At 51.2% G+C, this 21,952-nt stretch overlaps 1 protein-coding gene across 1 annotated transcript; it reads right to left on the bottom strand.

The window, feature by feature from the left end:
• Window positions 1-4,990: 4,990 nt before the first annotated feature.
• On the bottom strand, window positions 4,991-9,052 carry SRSF1 (serine and arginine rich splicing factor 1). Its single transcript, XM_076354219.1, has 5 exons — window positions 8,408-9,052; window positions 7,836-8,020; window positions 7,394-7,566; window positions 6,944-7,130; window positions 4,991-6,534 (listed from the first exon to the last, which is right to left on the bottom strand). Exons 1-5 carry the CDS (start codon window positions 8,599-8,601, stop codon window positions 6,512-6,514), a joined length of 762 nt encoding a protein of 253 aa, XP_076210334.1. The 5' UTR covers window positions 8,602-9,052; the 3' UTR covers window positions 4,991-6,511.
• Between the last annotated feature and the right edge of the window lie 12,900 nt (window positions 9,053-21,952).

Below are 21,952 nucleotides of genomic sequence, written 5' to 3'. Positions count from 1 at the left end.
AGAGCCAAATCCAACCCACAGCTGCGCAGAGGAGGTTTTTCCCAAGCTTAAAACAGTATCAAAAATCACTAGAAAAATACAGACCTGCCCTTTGTCAGAAGGAAAATACCCAGAGTTCAGCAAACCGCCAAGTTTCTCATTTTTAAATTTCTGCTGGCGTGCTTTCCGCAGCCTCTCAGCACCCCAGCGAGTAAAACGCTCTGCACCATCCCTGCCGTGGGAACCAGCCCAGCGCCGGAGCCCTGGGCCCACGCTGGCAGATCTTCCCAGGTAGACATCCGCGCGGCCCAGCTCGCCAGGATCCGTCACGTCATCAGCTTCGCAGAGCGCAACCAAGTCATGCAAGAAACGGGTATTTTTTAAAAAAATATTATACCCGAAGCGTGACTCATTAGCTGACTCATAGAAATATGAAACTCATTTAAGGGATGAATTAGAGCTATTAGAATACAGAGGTAATTACTCATGCGAACAATGCCCTTCTCAACTCTTTAATGATTACACAAATTAGTGCATAAAATTACGTTAATAGCCCTACAACTGTTGCATATACACGCAGCCCTCCGCTTGGGAGGGGATGAGCAGCAGGCTGAGCCAGGACCCTCTCACCGCCCGGGACCAAGGTGAGCGAGGGCCAGGCGAGGCTGCAGCCCGTCCCGCGGCGCTGCCGGGGTGAGGCGAAGCGCTGCGAGGAGCACACAGCGCGGGTGGGTACGTCAGGCTCCGCAGTCCGACTCACCTTCTTCAGGCGTGGGGGAAAGGGATTTTAGGGAATATTTGTCACACAGGGAACTTCCCCCCCATCTCGATTTTTTTTCTCTTTAAAGTCAGCTGTTTGAAATAGCTTCAACTGCAATTCAAGATAAACTGCTCTCCACCGTGCAGGTGCAGCAAGCATTATTTTGCACTCGACATAGTGGACTCTTACCAAAGCTGTAGCTATTTTTAGCCAATCCAGAAATTACTATAATTTTGCTGTACAGCTAAAAACTATCTGCTGTTATCAGGAGTAAGAAATCTCGAGCCACGACGAACGCGAACAGATCAGTGAATGAGTCTGCTGTTCTAAAGCAGAAGTTTCTGTTCAAAAAAACCAAAACAAACAACAAAAAAACCCAAACTGTGGTTTCAAGGAGAAACCACGAGTTTTCTAACAATTTCTATTTCAGTGCTAATGTTAGGTTTATTAAGTACTCCGCTATCAGCATGATGTGCAATTAAGGACAGATTCCCTCCCTCCCCGCTGCACTTCCCGAACTGTTTGCACAATGAAGGCTCTGCTGCCAACGGGCAGCTGCGCCGGCCGAGGGCAGGACAGAGGGAGCACACAGCTCCGGGGCAGACAATTGCCCTCAGTGTACCAACAAAGCGGCACTATTGGAAGCGCAGGACCATCTGAAAAGGCAGATTCCCCGTGCACGAATGGCGGGGAGCTGCTCCAGTGCTGCTGGATTGAAAGCACGGTGGCACCGGGGAGGTAACGCCGCGGCCGCCAAGGGCAGCTACCTGCCCGCTTCCACCGGGGGATGTGCAACCAGCCAAGAAACCCACCTGCTTCTGTCCTTGCGATGGAAAACAACGTGATTTAGGAAAGGGGGTTAAGTTTGGTTGGCCCCTCCGCTTTAACAAAGGCGTTTCCATCTTGTGATCACTCCCCCTTTCCATTTTCGGAGCCAACAGACTGTTGAAAACATTGAGTTTTGGGGAGAACACGTTTGTAAAAAAAGACACTTGGTGCCTTGGTTTTGATCTGTTTAAACCCCAGAAAATACATTCCCGGAACAAGCGCCGGCAGAACAGCTAATGTGGTCTGACTGCTGCCTTCCAGCGGAACCTGTTCCCACTAATTTATGTAAGACATTAAAATAAATTGAAGTAAGTTTTACCCAACAGCCACAGCTCGTGAGGTCCGTGCCTGGAAGCCAGTGTTCCCCGCGAGGGAAGTTAAGCCGGCGCTGCCTCAGGTTCATTTTCATCCTCAGCCCGAGAAGCCAAAGGGGGGAAGAGGCGGCGCAGGGCTGCCCAGGCCGTGCCTGGCAGGAGCGACTGCTCCCAACACTCGGCTCACTCCAAACCATCTCAGTAACAAAATTAATGAACTCGGAGACGTGGTGTTAATTAAAAACTGAGAGTACGGCAGAAGGCACGGACTACTCCGCCTAACTTTTCCTAGCACTATCAAAACTGGTTTATAGCACGTTTCTGCGATTAATTTAGTTCCTCTATTTGTGAAGTCCGTTACGTCCATCAGAGAACACGATACTCCCCCTGAAGACGGCGAGCCACGCTGGCTGCTGTGGATGAGAACCAGAAACTAAAACACAAAGCAGTTGGGGAAAGCCCTGGTTCACCCAGCGAAGCGGGCTTTCCTACTCCATCAACTGCACGTCCGGCTGTTAACCGTACGACGACGGAAGAGATTTTACAGGAAAAAAAAAGGTCTAGAGGCATGAAACGCACCAGAGCTCCGCACCGTGAAGAGTTTTATTACAGGATCTCAAAGCGCTTTACAAACACCGGCGCTGAACAGCACCACGGGGTACACGCCAGCCCGTACACACAGGAGAGCGAAGGGAACGGGCTGGCCGCAGCAGGCACGATGCTGGGGCAGAGGCACAGCAGCAGGGACACGGACCAGCAGGTCACCCGCCGTAGCGACCCGGCCTCTTGTCCCTCGGTGCGGAAAGCCAAAAGGAGAGAAAGAACTCCAGCGTTGCTCCATTCCCGTCGGTTTTCCAAGTGAAACGAAAACGCGGCGTTTCCGCTCAACAGGGAGGATCAGCAGCCTTCTTGCAGAGGTACGATGCCCGCCGGCTCTCCAAGAACTCAACGTCGGGAGCTTTGCACGAGGGTGACAAGGTGCCCGAACCCCAGTGCAGAGAAACGCCGGCGTTACCACCTCCTCCTCCTCGGCAGAGCTCAGTGCCCTCCCACGCTCCCCCCCCCCCCCCGGGGAGGAACGGCCTTTCCGCAGGGTGGTGTTTACTACGGCTGCAAACCACTTTCGAGGTAATCTCTGAAGCAAACAACGGTCAAGTATTTCCCACTCACATAGCTGAGCTGCACGCAACGGAACCGAGAGCTGGAGCAGCAACCCTCCCTGTGCGCGCCCCTCACCTGCCGGCTCTCCAGCGCCAGGACCAAGCCCAACATTTGCAAAGCCTTCCCGTGCCTCTAACGTTACAGCTTGTACAGGTACTCCCGTATCTTGACGTCAGCTGAACCACCCCTTAAATTAGTGCTCCAGCACATTAATTAGCTCCTTATGAACTTGCTTAGAACCACCGGCTCCGCCTGGGTCAGAACCCAGACTCTGGTACGTCAAAGCGGGGACTGTAACCCCCCCCTTTACCAGGGTCCCGGCGCCCTTCGCTCTTCCTCCCCCGGGAAGTTCACTTTCTCCCCAGCCCCTGCGCAGTCAGAAAGCAATCCTCTCCAAATCCCACTTCGGTTCAGTCAAGCCAAACTCTTCAGGTTTCCTTTTGTGAAAGAAAAGGGGTTGCTTCCCTGGGCACGCTCATAACCTTTGCTTCAAAACTGCCCCAATCCCACCTTTCTTGAACACGGGCGGCAGAACTGATCAACACCCAAAGGGTTTGGGGTTTGTTTTTTTTTTTGGTCAAACTTCCCCTTTGCTTCAATAGCACGCACCTCCGTGCCGTCGGGCGTGCACTGCCCGCTCCACTCGTTTCCTACACCCTGACTAACGAACCCCTCCGGCAAGAGCCACCCCACCAACTCGCCCCGCTCATCTCTACAGCTCTTCTGCTTTTCTTCCTATCCGGCACCGTCCCACGGCCACTCGACCGCCTAAGCCCGTTCTGTGCGTAACGTAGCTTTTACCTCCCCCCCCAAATACCGTGCTTTACTATCAGGATTTCATAATTTTTGGAAAAAAAAAAGTACATCTCATACACATCTTTGGCAATACAGTACTTCTGCAGGGAAACAACGTTCTGTAACAAACTGTCTGTCACCACACACAGCATCCTTCACGGTTTTACGCGTGCCACACTTAAAACCCAGATCTGCTAATTCTGCCCCAAACACAAATCCCGTCTCACAACAAAGCAACCCTCCTGCCCCGCTCCGTACGGGACGCTGCATTTCCCTGCCATACAGAAGCAGCCTACAAGTCGCCCATCTCCGAAAAGCGAAGCGTACGTTATTGACACAAGTGCCCTATTTAAACATTAACCTGATCACCACCTGCTCGCGCTCCCGAGGACGCTTCTATAAACTGGCAATTACGTTGTGCAGAAAGAAATGCCCTTCTGCTCCACGCTGACACTTTGCTCTTTAACTCAACTGTAAATTACACATATTCAATGTCATTTCATCAGCCAGCCAAAGGAATATTCCCATACTTCCTACTAAGCGATGAGAATATTCCCCTAGAGAAGGTGCCGCGTGCGTTTCCAGCCCGGCCTCAAGCTGCGCATGCCGCAGGGGTGCGATCACCCCGCACCTGCGCCAGCGGCGACGGCTCGGCCATCGCACTCGGCGACCTGCCGCCAATAACCCGGCTCCTCCACGACCCGCACCGTTAACTCGCCTCCCGCACGCGGCCTCCACAGTCCACCAACACTCGAGACTGCGGGCACCGGGAAGGCTTAGACACAGTTTCTACCCGTATTTCATTTTCAGGACTGGGGGCGGGGGGGGAGTGCTGAGCCAAATTAATCTCATGCTTTCCCTTTGTGATCTCTTTAGAGGAGTATCTTTAGCAACAACATTAATACGAAAGCATCCTCTTTTAAGCAGGGAGAATTCTTTCTTTCTCCCTTTTCACCTACTCGTATAATAAATTCCACCCATTTCCCAGGAAACTGACCCTTTATTTAGGCGAAGCTCAAACATCAACGCTTCCTGTGAAACACTGCATCTCTGTTGAACACAAAAGCCTTTTGTCCGAAAACTTGCGATTTAACAATGCTACAGTGGCAAGCAAAGACTAAGACTCTTAGCAACAAATGATGACAACCATGCATGTTTTTTTAAAAATTTTATTTGTCAAAGAAAAAAGGCAATAGCCAATTGAAAACCTACTTAATCTTTAACTCCAATTTTTGTCTTTAAATTTAGAGAAATGACTTATTGATTTACTTTTTTTTTTTAAACAAACCCCCCTTTTTCCCCTTCAACGTTTACCATCTACTCGTGCTGAATCCTTCCAAGGAGATTGCTCCAGCGTACCTCTCCAGGTCCTCGCTTTGCTCCTTTTACCAAAAAAATGAAAAACTCCATCGTGCATCTTAAGGGCTCCAATCGTCAAAAATAGGAAAAAAAAATCTTTGGAATAGCCAATTGAGTTGAATAAAAAAATCCACACGAATGCGGTTTGGTTGGGGCAGGAATCCACTCCTATGTTCCTGGTAATTTGATCCCGCTCCATGAATCCTTGTAATTCAGCCTCCCTATCCTATCCACATTATGATTTGAATCCAATGATCCAGCTCCAAGGATTGGGATCCAGTGAGCCCTCTCCAATCCAAACCTTTATAACCAGCAAAACCAAAAAAGAGGAGGCAAAAAGTTAGATACTGTAATGAAAAAATAGGATTCTGGGGAATGATCAGTTATGTTTGCCATCAATTAATACAGATGTACATTAATAACTATCAATTCCCCAAAACAAACTTTTGAATGGTGATGCTCAGATAATTTTTAGAAATGTTAATTACTATTTGGAGGAAACATTGTAATATTTACAATATGCCAACTGAAAATGCCAACATACTCATTGCTCGTACGGTGGTGTGCTACAGGTTTTGTGGTTGCAAAAAATGTTTATGAAACTGGAAAAGCTTACTGCTAAAGCTATCCACCTACTGTATGTCTGAACTATAGCTAGCACTCCCAGCTGGAAGGTAACAAAATTAACTAACCGGAGTTTTCACACGTATCGGTGAGTCAATTGTGAATTAGTCTGAGGGGGCAGGGCTGAGACTTAAGAAATTATTCCCAACTAGGTTTTCTATTTTTGCTTTCATTCTGATACTTAAAAAAAAATGAAATAGCAACGCTGTATCAGTCACACAGAGGACATGCAGATTTTAGCAGTATTGATATTATACTCTGATTTAAAGATACCCTTGATCTACTACAAGTGTACGAATACTACATAACATTAACACTTGTAACCAAATGCTGCGTGACGAAGTAAACCAATACTCCCACCCCCGTCCCAGTTTATTCCTTTTAAAAAACTAGAATGGAATAGAGAATTACAAAAGCGAGTATTTAGCCACAATTGCCCCCCCAAAAAAGTTTTAAAGAAAAGAGCAATTGTAGCCTGCGGTAACTAGAACATGCCTGAAGTGACACGTAGGTGCACGTACTCAATTAACCTGTCTCTCAGTATAAGGTCAATACTGCCAAGTTCATCTGTGACAATAGCACTTGGAGTCATACCATTGCCTCCATTATTGATCTGATCCTCCTCAATCCTCCTTTTGACAATCCTAAAATGATTGACATGTGCTCCACAATCCTTTAATCCAAAGCATTCTTAATCCATCTCTTCAGATATGTCTACAGAAAGACACACGAAAAGGCAAGATAAAATATAAGATCCCCCAGAAGAGACAAGTTAGCCACAAACATCCCAACATCCCCAGCTCGTATAAACCATAGCTGAACACTGAGACATTTACACAGCAATACCACAGTTCGAAGAATGTTGGTATTTGACTAGAACTAAATTGAAACAATCCTGACTGACATCAATTAAAATACAATTTACCAAAGACATGAGGGGAATGTTGATGTTAAGGAGCAAATACTCACTAGGGATTTTACACAAGAATGCAATTCAACACTTCAGCCAATTTGAATAAAACAGTTTGAATTAAAAAAAAATGAAAGACTGTACTAAGTAAAGGAAAACTGTGTACAACATGGGGTTCTACAAAAAGATCAGAGCTAGTGATCATTTATGTACGAGATCGGGATCTGCTGTGGCGGGGAGAGTAGCGTGGAGATCCTCTGCTTCTTCTTGGGGAATAACTGCGGCTTCTGCTGTTGCTTCGACTACGGCTTCTGCTACGACTACGGCTGCGTGACCGAGATCTTCCATAGCTTGGACTTCTTGGGCCATCAACTTTAACACGGATGTAGGCAGTTTCTCCCTATTGAATAGACAGAACTTTCGATTGAAAAGTCTAGGCTTTAGGGCCATCTTTTTAGGCATGCTGACAGACTGAAGATATTGTTTACTACAGCACGGAAATAGACATCAAAGCTTTAAAGTCTATCTCCTGACAAACCGACCACAGACTTATTCAGCTGCTTTGTATATAAACAATGAACACCACACGTTCCTTACCTTCAAATCCTACTGTTAAGCCCCTTGTATCCAATTCTGGCCAAAGAAAGTAAGTATGAAACCTACCTCATGAGATCTAAATTTAGTGTTATCCAGTTTTCGCACAGCGTAGGTCATATCTTCCTTCCGTACAAACTCCACGACACCAGTGCCATCTCGGAAAACATCAGCATAACATACATCACCTGCTTCACGCATGTGATCCTTTAAATCCTGCCAACTTCCACTTGGAGGCAGCCCTATATAAAAAGCAAGGCATTGCTTTAAAACCGGTTTATATTCTCGCCTCCCGTAGTTACAGCGTCAGCTCGCGGCAAACAAAAGAGACTATTTAGTAAGCAGATGGGCTGCCTCGAGGAGCTGTTAGCATCGTACGGACAGCATTCCTCCCAGGCTACGCGAGGCGATGCTTTTTAAGAAACAACTTGGAGCCGCATCACCCCCCGCCGGGAAGCTTGCCTGGAGGACCCCGGGGGAGCACTGGGGCTGAGAGAGAGGAATGACTCACCCGAGACGATCACTCTGTACTCCGAGCGCCGGGACGGGGGGCCGTACCTGCCCCGGGGGGCTCCGCCCCCTCCGCCACCGCCGCCGCCTCTGCCGGTGCCCCGGCCGCTCCGAGGGAACTCCACGCGGAGGCGATACCCATCGTAATCGTAGCCGTCCCGCCCGTAGACGGCGTCCTCCGCGTCCCTGCGGGACGGGACGGGGCGGTGAGCGCGGCCTCCCGCCCCCCCGCGCCGCGCCCTGCCCACGCACCGCCCCCCCGCCTTTGTTCCCGCTTCCCGCCGGCCCCACCCCGCGCCGCCCGCCCGCCCGCCGCCCCCCTCCCCGGGCCCCCGGCAGCGGGGCCGGCGCCCGCAACGGCGCGGGGGCCCGTTAGCGCGGCCCGAGGCCCGGCGCGGCGGGAGGAGGCCGATGCTGCGCGGGCGGGGAGAGGCAGCTCCCGGGCGGCTGCCCCCGCCTCAGGCCCGGGGCTGGGGGGGGGCGGGGGGACGCGGACACGACACAGGCCGCGGCGGGGCCCAAGCCCCCCCCCCTCTCCCAGGGGAGCGCCCGGGGGCGGGGGGGGGTTCTCACCTGGGGTCCTCAAACTCGACGAAGGCGAAGGGCGGGCCCCCGCGGCGGTTCTTGAGGTCGATATCGCGGATGGCCCCGTACTTGTAGAAGACGTCCTCGATGTCCTTGGTGCGGATGTCGGGGGGCAGGTTCCCCACGTAGATGCGGCAGTCGTTGTTGCCGGCTGGGCCGCGAATCACGCCCCCTCCGGACATGGCAAGGTCAGCAATGGCTGCGGCGGTGGAGGGCCGGAGCGCGGAGAGCGGGCGGACGAGCGGGCGCGGGGCCGGGCCAGGCACACGGGAGCGCACACGCCGCCTCCCCCAACAACCGCTTCAAAATGGCGACCGCGGCTCCCCTCGCGGTCCTACTGCGCGCAACGATTTCACCCCGGGACGCAGCACCGCCCGCGCTGGCGACGAATGAGGCGGCGGCCGCGTCTTCCACCGCGCCCTCGCTCCTCCGCCCTGCGCATGCGCGGCTTCGGAGGAAAGTAGTTCCCCCTCTCTCGCCCCTTGGCAGCTCCACCGGAGAAGCCGAGCCCGTGCCAGCGGTGCAGCTCCCGAGCGCGAGGGTGCAGCGAGCTCGGTTCTCCCCCGGAAAGCCGCCGCCGCCGCCGCCCGCCGCGGGGGAAGAACGCAATTCCCGGCCGCGGTTTTTACGGCGGCAGGCCGTATGGCGTCACGTCCGGTGCGGCGTCCGCGCCAAGAAGGCCCGGCCGGGGCAGGGGAGGGTGTATCCCACAGTGCATCGCGGCGGCGCTTGGCGCCAAGGCGCGGGGCGCCTCCCACAATGCACCGCGGGGTGGGGGGGGCGGTTGGGCCGTGTGCAGCGGCTGTGGTGAGGCGGCGGCGGCGGCGGCGGCGGCGGCGGCGGCGGCGGGGGGGGGGGGGGGAAATGGCGGCGGTGCCGGTCGGGCGCGGGTCGCTCTCCGCCGCGGGCAGAAGGGCTGCGGCCGCACCCGGGCCGCAGTCGCGGCTCTGTCACGTTGTGGCGTGCCCAGGGGGGCGTGGGGAAAAGGGCTCTGCCCGCTCCACAGGCGGGCGGGGAGGGCCGAGGGTAGGACGGAGGCGAGCTGGGACCGGCTCGGCCACGCTGAGGTAAAATGGCTGCCCTGAGGGCACAGGGAACTGAATCCAGGCTTGGGTCCACTGCTCGGCCCTGCGAGCGTTCTGCTTGCGTATCCCCTTCAGCAGAGCATTGCAGTTAAGTTCTAGGGCTGTTGGGTTTTGCGGGTTTTTTTTCCCCTAACACTGTGCTCTCCCGTTTCTAAACGCTGTATCGTGGTTCTCGGGGGCTTTTACATCGGACTAATGTCGTGGTCTGCTCTGGAAGGACACTGAAATGTACTTCGCAGGCTGAGCATGATGACTTTGGACAATACAAACCTTAAGAATGTACTTGGCTTTGTTTTGTGTCCACGTAAGCTGATAAAAGTGGGGGAACATTTGAGATAGAGGCAAACTCGCATCTCAAGTGGACACGTTTATGAAAACGTTGTCTCCTGAGGGCTGTGTGCCCCTGCAGCAGCACGTGCTATACGGTGCGTCTTCAGAGGTTTAATGTAGAGTTACGTGAGAAATGCATACAAAAGAGGGCAGGAAAGGATTTCCTGGGGAAGAAGCAAGGAAATAATGTACAGCTGTGTTACGTTTATGAGATTATAATTTAAATAAAGTCACTTTAAAACACCATTGTATTACTCTTAGTTTGTCACAAAGCCCTAAAAGATGTGTTAAGGCAGTAAACGGAGCTTTAGACAGACAAACCGCTTCAGCGTGCCCCAAGCCCTTGGAGCGCAGCACCTCTTCCCTGGTGCGTCCCGCCTCGCCCGGACCCAACACGGCTCATTCCTCTGCTCTCGCTGCGCGGGCTGCAGGTCGCAGATGGCTTTTGAAGCGAGAATTGTTTGTATGATCCACGAGCTGTAACAGATGCGGGAGGGATACTTCTAAAAACGTTTGAAATACTTGTACTTCGCAATCTGGATGTCTCTCATTTATTTATCCCTTGGTGTCTTCTGTATAGGCACAAGCGAGTCCACGTGGTGCCGGAAAGGTTGAGTCACTGTAACCACCGTGATGGGGCTAAAGTAGTATCTGAGTGTGTAGAAAAACCCTTTAGGCTCCTAAGTTAATTAAGGGATTTTTGAAAAATGTGTCATGCCTCTTCAGTAGAGTCTGTCATGCATACTTCATTTTTCATGTGTTAATTAAAAATGCATATTCCTCCAGAAAACAGCAATCCTGGTGACTTACAGTTAGAAAAATATTTTCAGTATAATGTCATAACGTTTGACTGTTATAAATGCCTTTCACTTTTCTCTCGTGTAGGTTAAAGTACAGTAATGTGCTCTGCTCTAGTGATTTTTAACATTGGTAATACCCATGTTGGATTGCTAGTGGTTTAAATAAAGACTCCTGTTAAATCACTGAAAGGTGTTGTGAGAAAGCATCTTCAGGAGTGGTGGTTTGCAAAGTATAAACTACCGACTATCCAGGGATTTTCTACATCTCTAAAAGAGCGTTACGGTTTCACAATCCCGTTCGTAGCGGAATACGAACTGGTGAGACGGGGACTGCGGTGCCCCTGTGGTTCCAGCCTTGATCTACGTGACTTCAGGGGGTGCTTTTAGGTAAATACATGTTTTTGAACCAGCACAATTCAACGAGCCAATTCGGTTATTTGCCAGCTCAGTAGAAATACTTGTTGCATATTAAAAAAAAAAGAAAAAAAGCAACTCCCCTCCCCACAAAAAAACAAATCTCAAAGACCCCAAATACGCTCTTCCCAGGTGTAGAGAAGGCTCCATCCTTTGCCAAGAAATGAGTCTTTATTTTCAAAAGCGTATTAAGCTGCTGAAGGTTATTCTTAAAGGCGTCATAAAATAATGGTAAGTCCGCCTGGTTTGCGAAAACCCTATTGCATAATTTCTGTCGTGTGTTAATAATCCTCGTAACTGCTTTAAATGATTGCCTTAATTACCTTAATGAAGTGTCTCTTTATAGAAATACTGAATGTTTTCTTCTTCATTACCTTTTTTAGCTCTGTGTTATCAGCGGAGCGCTTAAAACAGTTGGATAAGCTGCAGAACATTTACTTGCTTTGTCAGAGTCGCTTTTGGCTTTCTGGCAAAATGTATATGTGGAGAATCATTAAGCATTAATTATGTAGAAAATAAATTGCTGGGAAGGAAATGGCAAATAATCCTGCTAAAAGAGAAGGCCAACTACTGTAAAATGACAAGCTTTCATTCTCAAAATGAGAGAAATGAAGAACAGGGCTTTCAAACGGAGAAGATTGATGACTAACGCCAAGCATTAACCGTGTAACCCAGTACGGGAAGCGTCTCGGCGTGCTGAACTCACCTGGGTGGAGATACGCTGGAGAACACTGTTGCAGCCGCTCCTCAGCCTGCTTTAGCTCTTCTCAGGTAGAGAAAGAAAAACAGCAACTTTGGTTTGGCCCTTTCTGGCATTTTCACGGCCTGCCTTCCTCTCCCCTTCATCCCCAGACCTCTTCCCGCGGTGTGGAAATGCACTCTCGCTCTCTTCGCAAATAACCATCCCGATGCCGCAGGTGGGTCTTCTTATGCAAAGGTACCGAAATGCTTTGTGATGGGGTCACTGCTCGTTTCTATTTATGACGAAACAGAGGCATTGGCAGCGACGTGTTTTTCCCAAGGTGAGCTGGCAGGGTTAGGGGCAGAGCAGGGACCGCAGCCCACGGCCGAGCTGGGTGGGTTGGGTCGCAGTTCTGCCTGCTGCCTTTCATCACCTTCAGCGCTCGCCTGGCTCTGCTAGCGAGAACCTGTTTTTCCTAAATCGCAGGCAGCCTCCTCGGTATGGTACGATCCAGCTGGGATTAGTCTTGACTGATCTTACTTTGTTGCAAAATAACAGTTCATCAAAGCTCAGATCGTTTGGAAGAAAAGGGTCATTTTTAAAATGGCGTCTTAAGTTGTAACGTTTTTTTTGGAGAACTAAGCTTTGAATTGCCCAAACTTGCTGTTTCCCTCCCATAACAGTCGTTCTGAATATGCTGCTTGAGTGGTTTCTTTTGGCATTTCAACAGACACACGAAACTGCACAGAAAGTGTCTCCGGAGCTTGAAATATTAAGCTGATATTTTGGGGCCCTTCAATTTTAAATAGTGCCTCAATGTTGTCAAAGTTATTAACTTGCATGTGCAAAAAAGATGCAAAAATACAGTCTGTGATTTATTTCAGAGAAACTCTGAGTACATTGATAAGACAAGGAAAGCGTGTGTAAGTTTGAAAATACTTCCCACTGTCCTGGTTCCGGCTGGGATAGAGTTAATTTCCTTCCCAGTAGCTGGTACAGTGCTGTGTTTTGGATTTAGGATGAGAATAACGTTGGTAACACCCCGATGTTTTAGTTGTTGCTGAGCGGTGCTTACACTAGTCAAGGACTTTTCAGCTTCCCATGCTCTACCGACTGAGCAGGCTGGAGGTGCACAAGAAGCTGGGAGGGGGCACAGCCAGGACAGCTGACCCCAACTGGCCAGAGGGACATTCCATACCATGGGACGTCATGCTCAGTACATAAACCGGGGAAAGCTGGCCGGGGGGGCCGCTGCTCGGGGACTGGCTGGGCATCGGTCGGTGGGTGGTGAGCAATTGCATTGTGCATCACTTGCTTTGTATATTCTTTTATCATCATCATGAGCATTATTATTATTATTATTATTATTATTATTATTATTATTTTATTTTCCCTTCCTTTTCTGTCCTATTAAACTGTCTTTACCTCAACCCATGAATTTTACTCTTTTTTTTCCCCTGAATCTCTCCCCCATCCCACTGCAGGGGGGAGTGAGCGAGCGGCTGTGCGGTGGTTAGCTGCCTGCCTGGTTAAACCACAACACCCATAAAAGCGGATGGTGGCAGAGCTCGTTTTATATATGTAGATTTAAAGATTTCATATGCACATGCTGTAGCATGTCTTGATGCAAAGAAAAAACACAGCACACTTTGACGGTGTGAATTTTTCCTGAAAGCCAGCCCGAAAGGGCACACACAGGTAGAGATTTAAAGAAGAAAAGCCACCCAGAAGAGCAGGCTGCATGGGCTGGCATTTTCCAAGGATAACGCCACCTGAATTCAAATCACACCCGGAAGGCATTGTGAAAATGCTCATTTTTAGAAATTCTGAAACATTGCTCTTTTTTCTTCATTAGAACAGCTACACCATTACAGCTGTTAAGCACGATGTGCTCGGCAGAGCCGTGATCGTAAGGTCCCCGGAGCAGACTGCTGAGGTCTTCACGGGACCCTCCGGCGCAGCCCGGACCCCTTCCTGCAGCTGCGGCACCGCAGGACCACGAGCCACCTCCTCACCCCGGGCTGGTCTCCAGCAACCTGCCGGGCTGGCTGAAGGGATGCAAGGAAGCAGAATCTAGTTAAATCGCATGTGGTTATTTGTCTTGCTAGCGGTAATTAAAGGTTAATTATTTAAAAAAAAAAAAAAATCAGGGGTTTTGATGTGATTTCTGCTGTCTCGTTTTTATGTTACTCTGATTTTCAGCGCCTGGTTTCACCTTTGATTCCCACGTGCCAGCGCACCGCGTCTGGGGGTGGGGAGGGGAAGAGGCAGCGGTTAGCAGAGACTGAAAAGTTTAAATGAGCCCCTGTTGTGGTTTAACCCTGTTTTAATTGATTTCTTTCCCTGGGAAAACATTTATGTTCATACAGGGCTCTGCGGGCTCCTTCTGCCCGCTCTCCGTTGCTCCCTGCCTCCCGCTGTCACTGAATATTGCAGCAGCCGGTTTCATTGCTCTTCTCTCTCCCTGCCTGCTGGGATGCTCCAAAGCCTGACATGGATGGAGGAAAATGAATGTAAACTGTTAATGAAAATAAACCTGCTAAGGTTTATTCTTGCCAAGGAATAAATAAGCGAAAAGGAGTGTACCCATTTCGGCTGCTCATTTCAGAAAGGTCCTCGTGGTTGGGCGGAGACTGGCCGGCGAGGGTTTCCCCTGCGACCGCTCCTTTGCTCCTTTTTCTTTTGCTATTTTTATTTCTCTGTGCATTTCCCGGAGTTGCCTCCTTTTCCCTCGACACCTTCCCACGCCCCAGGCGTGCGGCATACAGCCGGCTGAGCTGTCTGTGCCGGGATCTGCCATGGAGCTGCTGCCGTAGCGCACGCTGGTGGCACGGCACCAGTGCCGGGACCTCGCCGATCCCGCTCGGCACCTCCTTTTCCACCGCTCGTGCTTCGACTCGGAGCGAACGATGCCGTCCTGATACAGGGAACTGAAATAGTGAGCGGTGACAAAACACCGGGGAGGTAACGCCGAGCGAGCCAGCCCTTGCAGCAAGAGCCCCGTGCTGCCGGGCTAATTAAACAGGCAGCATTTTGTACGTGTCCATTAGAGGTATCGATAGCTTCTTATTTGGTGTGTGGCATCTGTCACCGTCCCCACCAGGAAACCGCAGTGCCGTGGCACAGCCGTCAGCTGCCCTGCTACAGGCAGCGAGAGCTCTGCATTTAGACATCGTGGTGGCCGTGCCGCTGAGCCTCAGGAGCGTGGGTAGAGCTGAATCTTTTTGTTCTCCAAAAATAACCCCAATTTGCTAGGCCTCAGTGGTTTTTAAAAGGAGGTTTTCCATTAGGTTTCTATCGGAGAGCTGCTGGCGGCGCTGCCGACGTCCCCACTCCCTCTGAAAAGAGATGATGGGATGCGGCCCCTGTGGCATCAATGTGGGTTTGCTGATTTTTTTAATACAAGGAAATAGAACGAGTGAGAACTGCATTAAAATTTGTTTCAAGCAGAATATTTTTAAATACAAATAAAGTTTTAGGAACTGTTTCGCTGACATGCGTAACTTTATGTAAACATTTGAGAAAGGCGAGGGATTGCGATAACCGCTTGGATACAAAAAGTCACGCAGACCAAGGTACAAGTGACACTGAGCCAGATATTTCTACCGTCCGAGCTCAATGAAAGGAAAACAAATGCGGAGAAATAAACTAGATGTTTACAAAAGGCCCGGGGTGGGAGCAGTTGCCAAGTTCCTGAGCAGTTTGCCGAGCCCAGCGCCCCGGCTAAAAGGTTCTGCTAAAAGGCCTGTTTCTGTTCCCACTGGAAATCCTGTTTCACAGCATTTTATTATCCAGACGTTCCCCGGTTAGGAAACCTCACAGTTCATATCCAAATCATTCTTAAAGAAGGTGAAAGGTGCAAAATCAACTGCTTTTAAATTAGCAAGTTAAAATATGTAGTCAGGAATTAGGAGTGAAAACACCCTGGATATCTTTTACCGGCAGTGGCTGTCCTTCACTCTGCTGTGCAGTGCAAAGCGAAAACGTGACGGTTTTCATTTCTTGTACGGCACCTGACTTACCGCAGCAGCCCAGCTGAAATGTGAAATACAAAGAAGAAACCTGATTTTTTTCTTTTTCCTAATATGCCTTTTAGGTGCAGTTGCTTGAGGGTGCAGTAAATAAGAATAGCAGAAGATCATTGTATTTTCGAGGCAGCACCCAAGCATGAACGTCGGATATTATTTTGATAGTTTCCCAGGAAGCACATTAACATTTTTATACTCCGTGAAATACCACACATGAGAAAGAAAGGATCAAAGGAGCAGCGAGCTTCATGGGATGAGGACGTGTGGGAGAGCTGGGCTGGCGAGGGCGGGGAGCTGCAGCACCAGTAAAAGCCGCTTTTCCTCCACGGGAACCAGTTACCCGTAAACCCAACGCTTTGGATAATGCTGAGGACTTTATTGCTTCCTTCATTTGCCCTTCCGTAACAGAGTTTTTCCTTAGACGTGCAGCACTGAGTTTAAAGAGACACGGTGGGTGTTTTGTGGTGGGAACTGGATTTGCTGAGTTTATCCTCTGCAGCGCTGCTGTGAACGGAGAAAGAAGCCGGTGGGGAGGTGGGACACAACGGGGCGAAGCCTTTCCAGAGCAAATCGGTGAGACGCGCCGTGCTGAGCTCCTTCCTGCGCCAGCCCTCATTTCTCCTCGTTGTGGCAGGCCAGTTTCAAGCCCAGCACGCGTTAGCGTTGCCTCCAGGGGGGCTTTGCTGGCCCCCGGGGCTGCCGCCACCTAGGACGGGTGTTCTCCACCGACGTGATCCCACGCACGAGGCCCGGGCCGTGGTCTCCCGGCACCACCTCCCCTCGCTCCCTGCGCACGGGGCTGCAGCTGGAATCTGCTTTCTGTTTGAAGCGGCGGCGATGCATCGCCGGGCTGTGCACGCACACACGCTGCTTCAAGGTCCGTCAGATTTCCATTATGGCCCGTGTGGCCGCAGCTCGCTCTGCCCAGGGCCGTCCCCTGCGAGGCTTTTTTGCTGTTAACAGCAGAGGAAGAAAACAATAAATGTGTGCTGCCGGTCCTAGGGGCGAACATAAAGCAGTGCCTCCATATACTTTTGTTTGCTCTGAGAGCATCAAAGACGTCAGTGAGTATTTTTTTTTTCTTCTAGGGCTTTTTTTTGTTTATTATTCCCCTTTTTACTCCTCCTCATCCTCCCGGGCAGAGGGCAGCTTTGCTCCCTAACCGATTGCTTGCCTGTTTGGAGTTAAACACGAGCTGAGCGCTGTGATGGACTGGGGCTGAACTCGAAATGCACCTTCCAGACACCCGCGTTGGTGGTTTACACCAAGGGCACGGGTTTGGGTGCAGCTCTGGCAGCGGCACGGGAGCCCGGAGAAACCCGCTGGCTTCTTGGTGCTCCACGGCAAAGACAGATGTGTTTGATGGCGGCTGACACATGGGCTCGCGTGGAGCCCAGCACGGAGGCAGAGCCGCCTGAGGCCACCAAGGGCTGTTTCCGAGGACGCATGCCGTCTGTGCAGAGGTTTGCTTTCCTCCCATGGATATGTCCTCGACGTGGGACCTAGGCAGCTGTTACAATCCCTTAAAAAAACCACCACCTTTGCAAACTTTGGCAGTGTGTATTTTGTTCGCTAGAAACCTCTACTCTTTCCCTGCCATGAAATGCGTTCCTGACACCTCCTCCCCGTATCGCCATGAATAACTAGCACCCCTCAGACTGGGGATGTGGCTGGACCCTGCCCAGTAATCCCCACCGCGGGGGGTGCTGGGCAGGGGATGGATGTGGTGCTCGCAGCCCCAGGCGTGAGTTAAACCCCAATAAATCAAGTCCAGGCGTGTTTCGCTGCGTGCAGGAGAGGAACTGAGAGGAAACCCCCAGCGCAGCGATCCCCAGGCTGCTCAGGGGGGTGTCCCGCTGTGAGGGGCTTCCTTGGGGCTTGGGTTGTGTGCTGGGAGGACACCATGAGATTTCATATGCAGTAAAATACTAAAAGCTGAGTTTTCTTCCTGCCTCTGCACAACACGCAGCCAGCAGTGGAGCTCCGTGCTTTTTGGGTAGGTGCTGTGGCTGTTTAAGGCTATCTCCCGAAAGTGGATCTGTTGCAGCGGGCGGTGTTCGGATACTCGACCCTTCTTACGCAGGGCATCGCTGTCAGGAGGAAGAGCCCCATCACTGGCAGGAAAATGGGATTATTCCCTGCATCCCAACAGCCTGGCACTCACGCTGGAGATGCAAGCAGGGTTTCAGCCAACTGTTTATAAGTAAGTCCCTTGTGCCTAGAGAAGGCACAGCCACTTTCCGTACCGTCAGGCTTGTGGCAGGAGATGAACCGAGTCCAAAGGGTGGTGGGATCAGAGCCACTCCGGTTTAGCATTGCTTATTTTCCTGGCTCGTGCTGGAGGTGCCAGAGGGAGGTGGATACGGGCTGTGCTCCACTCTGTCTCCCTGGTCCTGCCCTCGTGCTGTCACCGAGCCTTCGGGTTGCTGCTGCTGGTGAGAAGCTGGGCTGTGAGCAGAGCTCTGCGTGAGGACAACCTTTCCCCCGCTACATTTCTAAGGCAGATTAAATGGTAGGCAGAGCAGCCTTAAGCATTCCTCTAATTAAAACAAAATCCCTTGTGGCCTCTTATATACAGAGAGATATTACAGACTTAAGGGATGTATAAAATGTATATTTATTGATCGGATCAACTGTTGCAGCTCCTTCCATTGTGTCCAGTGAGAGCATTAACAGACAACTGACTGGGCTGGCGAGGAGGGCAGGGAAGGGGGGTTTGGCCAGTGCTTTCATTGATGCCAGCCCGCTGGGCTGCTGGCCCAGGCACCTGTGTCACAGCGAGCCCGTGAATACCTGCCTGGTATATATATATATATATACGTATACATTTATATACCTAGCTACCTAGCTAGGCATCGCCTCCAGTGCCCGTCCTGGGAGCCCCTCATTTCTGGTCCTGCTGTGCTGGGCTGGTGCTGGCGTGGGTTTGCAGAGTTGCACTCACAGTGGGTTGTTTCTGGCTGCTTTGCTTCTAAGTCCGCTTGCAACATCCATTTTCTTGATTGCAGGGATGCAGGATCATTTCTGGTAAAGCCTCGGTAGTGATCGAGGGACAGGACCTGCTTTTCAGTGAGAAACAAACAGCGACTCGAAAGCTTTTGCAGGCTGAGATTTTGTGCTTAGCAAGTTGCTCCACCTTGAAGAACAATCCCAAGAAATGTGAGTGTGTAGTGGAAATGTCTGCAGGCCTGGATTAAAACAGCGCTGGCAGATGATGCTGTAGCTTCCACAACATAAACACTACAGAAAAATAGTGTAAATACGGGGGATTCTATTTTTTTTTCCTCATTTTTTCCCTCACAGGCCAGGAACTGCTAGAGCTTAAATAAATCATTACAGAAGTGAGACTGACCTAAATCATTTTACACAGTGGAGACCTTGTCTCCTGCTTTTGGAGCTTCTCATATTTATGCTGTGCCAGAACAGAGTTTAAGTTGTCTGTACGGCAGCAGCTCCTTCCTACGCCCCAGGGAGCTTGGGGGAAGGTGTGAGATCAGCTCGTGTGCAGCAGCAAGGCTGCTGGGGAGACAAAACCACCAGCTCACGCGTGCCGGGGGAACCAGTGGGTATTTTTGGTGCTGCGCCGTCCCGTGCTTGGTGCTGGCAGGTTTCCCTGCCCTGTGCGGGGCTGCCACTCCGCTGGGCTCTGCTTGTCTCCGCATGACCACCCGGTCGGGTCATGCATGAGTGCCTAATTAACTAACTAACTCCTGCGTAAGTGTCTAATCAGTGAATGCACAAGTGCCCAGTTAATTTACATTTGAGCACCCAACAAGTTCATGCATGAGTACCCAATTAGTATGTGCATCGGCACACAATTAGTTCATGCATGAGGGCCCGGGAGGTGTGTGAGTGCCCAACCAGTGCACGCATGAGCAACCAAAAAGATCTTGCATGAGCGCGCAGTGAACCTGCACACAGATTCACAATTAGTTCACGCACAAGTGCAGGATTAGTCCATGCATGAATGCCCAGTTAGTGCATGCATGAATGCCTAATTACTGTGCACATGAGCCCCCAATTAGTGCATGCATGAGCACCCAAGTAGCTCACGCATGAGCGCCCAGTTATTTTGCACATTAATGCCCAATTAGTGCGTGCATGACAGCTCAATTACTTCACGCATGAGCACCGAGTGATTTACACGTGATTTCCCCGTTGGTTCACCTGTGAGCACCCAGTGTGTTCCTGGAGCAGGGACTCCCCTGGGACTGCAGCCCGTGGCTGACCCGCAGCAGGGAAGGAAGGAGCATGGCAGAGCGGAGGTAATGCAGAGGGCGGCGCGGAGACATGGCTGCTGTGGATGTGCTGCAACGGTGCAGGAGGAAAACCCCACCCTGCAGCCAGCCCAAAGCAACCTGGCGTGCCTTGGCACCCCTGAGCTCGGCTGAGGGCAGCGCTGTGCTCTGCTCGACCACGAAAAAAACAACCCAGTTGAGTGCTGTGGCTCACAGGAGGGTGGAGTAGATGATCACAACAGCCCCTTAAAAATTTAGAAAGCCTTTGATGTGCAGACAGGGCCCCTTGCAGATAAACCACGTTGGGTTTAGGGCTTGTGCTGGAGCACCCAGCCCAAATGCTATAATGGGCGGGAGGCCAGAAAAGAAAAAATGAAGAAAATCAAGGGAAGAAGTCAAATTAACACTCATCCTTGACCTGGCCCTGCAAGCACACCGAGTCTGTGTCCTGAAACCCCTCTGCCTCGCGGTCAGACTGGGACCCCTGCAAAGCCTGCTGTGGGAGCGAAACTGCAAGGCACGGTCACACAGCACGTGGTTTGACGTGACTTTTCCTTTGGTGCTTATGTTGTCTTTAAACCCGCCCTTCACTTCGGGAGAGATCAGATTAAAGGGAGTTCCCAGCTCTCAGTGCATCCAGCTGGTCTGGGAGCCTGGGCTGGGGTGCTGTGAGATGCAAGCAGTGGGCTGGACGGCTCAGCCCGGCTGGGCTGCATCACCCCCTCATCCCTCTGCATGCACAAAGGCAGTTGTTATGTTCCCGTGCTAATACGACCCCGCCAAGATTCCAGAGAGATGTTTTTTATTTATGGATCCTGCATGAACTGCACACCGCAAGTCACTTGCAAAAACTTGCAGAGAGCAGATGACCTGAATACATATTAATAAGGCTCACAAGTCGTTTAGTATTATTTTTCTATCACGCTTGCGGGATGGCAAGGAACGCACTACCTCGTGGAAAGCAATGTTTAGACAAAAAGCCGTCTATAGCTTGTCACATTTTTAAGCCTGTTTGCCTTGGAGATAAGCCCAGGCTGCCCTGACGTGGTGCCACGCTGCAGCTGCCTCTGCTCTGGGACAGACCCCGGGAAGATGAGGAGCAATAGCTCTGCGCACGCTGGAGCCACGCAGGGGCCGTGCTGGTTTTGGGGACAGGCAGGCAGGACGTGCATGGCCGGAGGCCGTGTTTGGGGGTTTCAGAGCCCCGGTGCGTGACGCTGGTGGGAAGTGTTTGACCCAGTCCTGGGTGGTTCTTCCAATGAAGGAGCATTTCCCCCTGGGCAGGAACACCTCGACCCCCTGTGCCTCCTACCCTGCTGCTCCTGGCAGCAATAATGGGTAGTGACCCCTTTCCTGGCTGGGGAACCTGGGGGACAGTCCCAGGTCTGGTATTCGTGCACTCCAGTCTCCCTCTGGATTGAAAGCCTTTGCAGATCAGGCGTGGGGACGAGGTGCTCAGAGCACCAGGCACAGGGAGAACCTGGTTCCCATTCCCTGGGGGATGTGAGTGTAACCCCTGGGAGACAGAAGTGCGCCCAGACTGGATCTGTGCAGTGAAGAGGATGAGTGAAAACACTTTATCGTCCCAAATTTGTGAACAGTAAACTGGGGGACTTGGGGGCTGATATTGGTGTTAATGGACTGCTTACGGTGATCAAACCCTCAGCATCAGTGGTGGCAGCTCCCCGCTGGAGTTTTAGAGAGCATTTCCTTTTATAGGGCATTTTGTTTTTCCACGGGATTTATTCAGGTTCTATAGCAGGGATTCAGGGAGATAATAATGTACATTAACCAGGGCGCGGAAAACTGCTTCGCAAACAAGATTGATCAAAGCAGCCCAGGACTGATAGCAAACCCTCCGTAATGCAGTTTGCAAAACACTTGCCAAAACAATTGACTCCTGGTAAAAAATAACTCGTTGGGCAGCCTTGGGGGGGCTGCGGCTGCTGGGGGACC

This window comes from Aptenodytes patagonicus, chromosome 17 (genome assembly GCF_965638725.1).
Source record: "Aptenodytes patagonicus chromosome 17, bAptPat1.pri.cur, whole genome shotgun sequence".
NCBI lineage: Eukaryota > Metazoa > Chordata > Aves > Sphenisciformes > Spheniscidae > Aptenodytes > Aptenodytes patagonicus.
Note: the sequence above shows the minus strand (reverse complement) of the source record. Positions and strands in the feature narration are given on the sequence as shown.